Source organism: Tupaia chinensis, unplaced genomic scaffold (assembly GCF_000334495.1).
Source record: "Tupaia chinensis unplaced genomic scaffold, TupChi_1.0 Scaffold143728_1, whole genome shotgun sequence".
NCBI lineage: Eukaryota > Metazoa > Chordata > Mammalia > Scandentia > Tupaiidae > Tupaia > Tupaia belangeri.
This window is the reverse complement of record NW_006203577.1, coordinates 1,422,305-1,428,848: the sequence shown is the minus strand read 5'-3', so window position 1 is coordinate 1,428,848 and position 6,544 is coordinate 1,422,305. Positions and strand designations below refer to the sequence as shown.

At 46.5% G+C, this 6,544-nt stretch overlaps 1 protein-coding gene across 2 annotated transcripts in view; it reads left to right on the top strand.

Moving 5' to 3' along the window:
- ETV6 (ETS variant transcription factor 6) overlaps window positions 1-6,544 on the top strand; it is a 286,904-nt gene that overhangs the window by 257,516 nt on the left and 22,844 nt on the right. For both annotated transcript variants that reach the window (XM_006164802.3, XM_006164801.3), the window contains exon 5: window positions 5,603-6,148. In XM_006164802.3, coding sequence (XP_006164864.1) covers window positions 5,603-6,148 — 546 coding nt within the window. The remainder of the gene's footprint in view (window positions 1-5,602; window positions 6,149-6,544) is intronic.

Sequence of the window (6,544 nt, the reverse complement as noted above, 5' to 3'; positions counted from 1 at the left end):
TCTTTCTTTAGGATTTTAAACGAAATTACCCATAATTAGTATAACTTTTCCCCTATACATAGTATCTTTTTTTGCCTTCTGGTTACTTTCAGATTTTATCATTATTTTTCAGCAGTTTAATTATGATATGCTTGGTGTGGTTTTCATCATGCGTGTCCTGCTTAGGGTTCACAGGACTTCTTGGGTTTTATGTGTATCATTGTTGATGTTGTGGTTATCAAATTTGGGGACAATCTGGCTATTATTCCTTAACTTTTCTTTTTCTTTTTTTTCCCCCTTGTTCTCACCTATGTTCTCCTTCTTAGATTCTGATTAAATATAAGTTAGACTATTGCATATTGTCCTACAGGTCACTGAGGATTTATTTGTTTGTTTTTCATTTCCATTGACCTGTGTTCAAATTTATAATCCTTTTCTCTCATCTCCAGTGTGCTCTTTTTTTTTTCTTTTTTTTTTTTTCTTCTTTTCTTGGAGAGGTTTTCGCTGTAGGGCGTGTGTGCTCGCCAAACAGACAGAGAGAGACAGAAAGACAGAAAGCAAGAAATCACCCCCCAGGGGGGCTGGCCACACCACAATCCCTCCTCCTCCATTCTCCTCTTGGTATCTTAGGCACGCACGCACACGCGCCCAGCGTGAGTTTAAGCCACCGAGTCTGGGACTCAAACCGGGGTTGACTACGTGGGAGTCCAGTGACATAGCCATTACGCTAACTGCTGGTCCTTCCAGTGTGCTCTTAAGTCCATCCAGTTCAGTCGTTCATTTCAGGTAATGTACCTTTCAGTTCTAGAATCTTCTTCTTTTTCTTTCTTTTTTTCTTTTCTCCTTTAACAGTCTCTTACCTGCCATCACTCATAATGACCACTATGTCCTTTAAGTGTTTGAACTTATTTATAATAGCAGCTACTAGGTCCCTTTTTGCTAATTCCAATATCTGGAATATCTCCAGGTCTGTTTCTGTCAACTGCCTTTCCTCTTGATTATAAGTCACATTTTTCTATTGTTTCTTTCTTTCTTTCCTTTTTTTTTTTGGAGGGGGGAGGTTTTTGCTAAAGGGCACGTGCGCTCTCCAGATAGACAGAGAGACAGAAAGCGAGAAAGCCCCCCCTGGGGTGGGGGGGGAATGGCCATGCTGTAATCCCTTCTCCATTCTCCTCTCGGGATCTTGGGCACACACACACATGTACCCAGCGTGAGTTTAAGCCACCGGGTCCGGGACCCGAACTGCGGTCAACTACATGGGAGTCCAGTGACATAGCCATTACACTAATTGCTGGTCCCCTTTCTTTCTTTTTTTTAAAGGGCCCACATGCTCACCAGAGAGAGGGAGAGAGAGAGCACCCCCTGATAGTATGTGCTCATGCCACAGTCCCTTCTTCATTTCTCCATCCTGTCAGGATTTTGGACATGCATGCACACATGCCACATGTGTTTTTCAAACCACCAGGGCCAGAATTCATCCACAGTTGGCCATATACCATCAGCTTTCCTTTTTATTTTTTTATTTTTTTGAGAGGTTTTTACCATAGGGTGCGTGCATTCGCCAGAGAGACAGAAAGAGAGAAATCACCCCCCAGGGGGAATGGCCACGCCACAATCCCTTCTTCCCCATTCTTCTCTTGGGATCTTGGGCACGCACACACATGCACCAGCGTGAGTTTTAAAGCCACCAGGTCCGGGACTCGAACAGCGGTTGACTACATGGGAGTCCAGCGACCTAGCCATTATGCTAACTGCTGCTCCCCCATCAGCTTTCTTAACCACTAGGCTACGGGGCTGGCCTCCTATTTCTATTTCTTATGTCTAGAAAATGTTTATTGGATACTGAACATGGTAGATAACACATTGTAAAGACTCTGAATTGTGCTACATTCTTCTGAACAGTGTTCAGTTTTGTTTTAACAGGCAGTTAAATTAAAGTCAGTCACTTTGAATTTGTGGCACTTCGTCTTCCATTTCATTAGTGTAAATCTGTTTTTGTTTTGCCGTTATCCCTCATCCAGATCTGTCCTGGGACAGTCTTTACTCCTTTACTCCTAAGGTGTGGCCATCCAGGGCAAAGCCTGGGGTGTTAACAGAGCCTTGATAAGACTCAGACTCAGCTCTGTCCCTATGCAGTGCCCAGCAGCAGCTTTCTATCCACATCTTTCATGGTTGCTTTTCTCTGAACTTAGAGTCTCCCCACATATGTGCTGTACAAAAGTCAGACAAGAAAAACAGAAAAGTCAGACAAGAATTTAAGGGAACTTTTTTTTAAAGAATTATTTAACTTTTAATTTGTTTGTTTGTTTTTATTTATAAATAAGTAAATAAATAATATGACCAGAGAGGAACAGAGGGAAAGTAAGATAGCAAGCCTCCAAGTCCAGAACTCCAACTGTGGTTGGCCACGTGGGAGTCCAGTGCCCTTACCCACCACGCCACCCACCGGCCCCTGAGGGAACTTCTACATGCCAGTTCAGCGACTGTCCCCTCTGCAGCTTCCTCCTGTGCTGGATTAGCTTCCTCAATTTTGTGCCACTCTGGCAGCTGCATACTCAATCCTATGTCATCTCAGATAGCTTTCTGTTCTTGTTCTAACTGCCCAGTGCCACATGGGCTGAGGAGGGCTCTAAGGGAGAAGGCTACATAAAGAAGGGTCTTACTCTGGACAGGTCCCTTCTTTCAAGAGTGAAGTCTCCTTGGGAACCAGCAGTTAGTGTAATGGCTATGTCGCTGGACTCCCATGTAGTCGACCGCGGTTCGCGTCCCGGACCCGGTGGCTTAAAACTCACGCTGGGCACGTGTGTGTGTGTGCCCAAGATCCCGAGAGGAGAATGGAGAAGGGACTGTGGTGTGGCCATCCCCCCTGGGGGGTGATTTCTCACTTTCTGTCTCTATGTCTCTCTCTGTCTGTCTGGCAAGTGCACACGCCCTATGGTGAAAAAAAAATCCTCTCCAAAAAAAAAAAAAAAAAAAAAAGAGTGAAATCTCCTTTGGTTTTTGTCTTACTTTTGGTCACTGTCTTCAGTATCTTCAAATAGTTATGAGTTTTTGGTTTGGTTTGGTTTTTCTCTATAATTTCTCTCTAAGGAAGGTTAATCTGGTACAAACCACTCTACCATGGTTGAAACTGGAATGGTTCCTCTCCTTTATTAAGCAGTAGCAGATCCTAAGTACTTCATCTTTCTTTTCTTATTAACCATAGAGCCTGAGCACCAGTCTTTAGGAAAATATTGAGATACTCCTTCTTCCTTTTTACAGTTGACTAGTACTCCATTCTTTTTTCTTTTTTTTTTTTTTTTTTTTTTTTTTTGTGCTACAGGGCACGTGCACTCGCCAGACAGACAGAGAGAGACATAGAGACAGAAAGCAAGAAATCACCCCCCCAGAGGGGATGGCCACGCCACGATCCCTTCTCCTCTGTTCTCCTCTCAGGATCTTGGGCATGCACGCACACGCACCCAGCGTGAGTTTTAAGCCACCGGGTCCGGGACGCGAACTGCAGTTGACTACGTGGGAGTCCAGCGACACAGCCGTTACGCCACCTGCTGGTCCTAGTACTCCATTCTTGAGAAAAAAACTGATTTATTAAACCATTCTTCCTTTGACAGCTATTCCAGTGATTAAGCACTTTTGAATTCATGGTAACAGATTCCATGTAGTCCTTTTTTAAGGGCCCACTTGCTCACCACAGAGAGAGAGAGAGAGAGAGAGAGAGAGAAAGCACCAGACTTTTGACTGAGCCCTTTGTTGTCAAGGACTTATTATAACCAATAATATAAGCAATATTAACATAAACAATATTTCTTTTGTTCAGTTTCAAATGACAGGTAAAGTCTAGCGAAACTTGAAGAGAAAAAAATCTTAGGTGGCTCATGGTTAGGGTGCTGGACTCCCACATGGCTGACCATGGTTCAAGTCCCAGGTCTGACGGCTTTCTCTGTCTCCCTCTCTCTGTCTATCTATCTTTCTCTCTCTCTCTGGTGAGCATGTGTGCCCTATATCAAATTTTAAAGTAATAATAAATCAACTTTTTAAAGTCTCTTCCTGTTAAATCTGTGTCAGACTTGAAGTACTACCACGTCTGTCCTTGTTTACTGACCCTATCACATTCCCAGACCCCACGTGTTCTTCACGTATTACTATCTTAATGGACATAGGTAATACCTTTGACTTGCACTGCTTAGAATCAGGGACAGGTCTTTAAACAGAAGAAAGATCAGCAAACATGTACAGCTTTTGGTGAGACAGCATTAGAAACAGATGTTGCCAGGCAGATCTGACTGAGGTACATGTGAAGCCCTGTGGAAAGCCCCGTTTCTTTTTGGTGTTTGTTTGTTTGTTTGTTGAGAGGTTTTTGCTAGCTGGCGCGTGCACCTGGCAGAAAGGCAGCGAGACAGAAAGCAAGAAATCACCCTCCAGGGGAGATGGCCACATCATAATCCTTTCTCCCCCATTCTCCTCTTGGGATCTTAGGCATGCACACACACATGCCCGGTGTGAGTTTAAACCACCAGGTCCAGGACTTGAACTGCGGTCGACTACGTGGGAGTCCAGCGACATAGCCATTATGCCACCTGCTGGTCCCAAAGCCCTGTTTTTATGAGATGTCCACCTAAACCTTAGCAGCGACCCTTAGTCTCATGTGTGCTGATCCGTCCCTTGACCCAGTGCATTCCCGTCTCCTCCACTCTCCTCTCGGAATTTTGGGTAGGCACGCACACACACCCAGCGTGATTTGTATGCCACCAGTCTCAGACTCAAACTGCAGTTGGCTATGGGGGACTCCAGTGCCCTAACCACTATGCCACCTGCTCCTCCACGTCACTTACTTCTTTATGCCTTGGTTTTGTCATCTGTAAAATAGGAGTAACCGTGGTATCTTCTGCTTAGGAGTGTGGTGACTTTTGAACACTAGAATCCAGTTCCTAGGCTACAGCAGTGGTTAATCATTATTAATCATGGTGGTAGGTATCGTTAATATCACCAGCTCACAGAGGCAGAGAATATGAAAATTGGGTTAGGAACACTTAAGTCAATAAAAGCCTCTAAGGGAAATGCCTGAGGACGTTTCCGGTTCTGCAAGCCGTGTAGCAGCGTCAGATGAGAAGATAAGCATGGACGCCACATGGCATTTATCAGCCACTGACAGGTGATTAATGGAATGTTTCCTTAACCCCATGCCCCCTGTAAGTGCCTGGACTTTTTTTTTTTTTTTAAGAATTATTTTATTTAACTTTATTTTACTTATTTATTTTAATTTGACGAGAGAGGGACAGAGTGAGAGAGCAAGAGCAAGAGAGTGAAAGAAAGTAAAAAAGCAAGCCACCAGATCCGGGACTCGAACTGCAGTCAGCCATGTAGGAGTAGTCCAGTGTCCCTAAACACCACACCACTTGCCTTCCCAGTAAAAAAGCAAGCCACCAGATCCGGGACTCGAACTGCAGTCAGCCATGTGGGAGTCCAGCGTCCCTAAACACCACACCACCTGCCTTCCCCTGCACTTTAAAATTTTTGAAGCAGCGAAAGCGACACGCTACAATACACTGCTGTTAGAACGTAGCAAAGTCCCTGTCCTCTCACTTTCCTGGGTTCTGTGACTGCCTTTCTCTCTGCCCCACAGATAACTGTGTCCAGAGGACCCCCAGGCCACCCGTGGAGAATGTGCACCACAACCCTCCCACCATCGAACTGTTGCACCGCTCCAGGTCACCCGTCACCGCCAACCACCGGCCTTCCCCTGACCCTGAGCAGCGGCCCCTCCGGTCCCCCCTGGACAACATGATCCGCCGCCTCTCCCCTGCCGAGAGGGCCCAGGGACCGAGGCTCCACCAAGAGAACAACCACCAGGAGCCCTACCCCCTGTCAGTGTCTCCCATGGAGAATAACCACTGTCCGGCGCCCTCCGAGTCCCACCCGAAGCCCTCCAGCCCGCGGCAGGAGAACACCCGCGTGATCCAGCTGATGCCCAGCCCCATCATGCACCCCTTGATCTTGAACCCCCGGCACTCCGTGGATTTCAAACAGTCCAGGCTCTCCGAGGACGGGCTGCACCGGGAAGGGAAACCCATCAACCTCTCTCACCGGGAAGACCTGGCGTACATGAACCACATCATGGTTTCCGTCTCCCCACCAGAAGAGCACGCTATGCCCATCGGGAGAATAGCAGGTGAGCAAGCTCCCCACCTCCGGGCTCTTCCCATCAGGGGAGCCCCACAGAGCCCTGCTCTCACTGCAGAGCCTGGCAGCTGCCTCACCCCAGTCCCAATTAGGTGCCCTCCAGGCTTCAGCCAGGATGAGGTGAAATCCCCAATGGCCTGGTTAATGAGCCACTGAGATGGAGTAGTTAATGAGCCCCAGAAATGTTAAGAAACAAACGTCCTAGGTCTTGCTTACAAGGAGAGTCACATCAGAATCATAGCTAAGTGCAAACATTTAAAATAAAAGGTTTACAAGCATGCTAATGGGCCTGTCCTGAAGTTCCAGCAGCTAATTAATGGCCAGACAGAGCACAAAGAATCTTTGTCTCAGACACAGGCCTGTAATTCCATCCTGGGGCACTAAC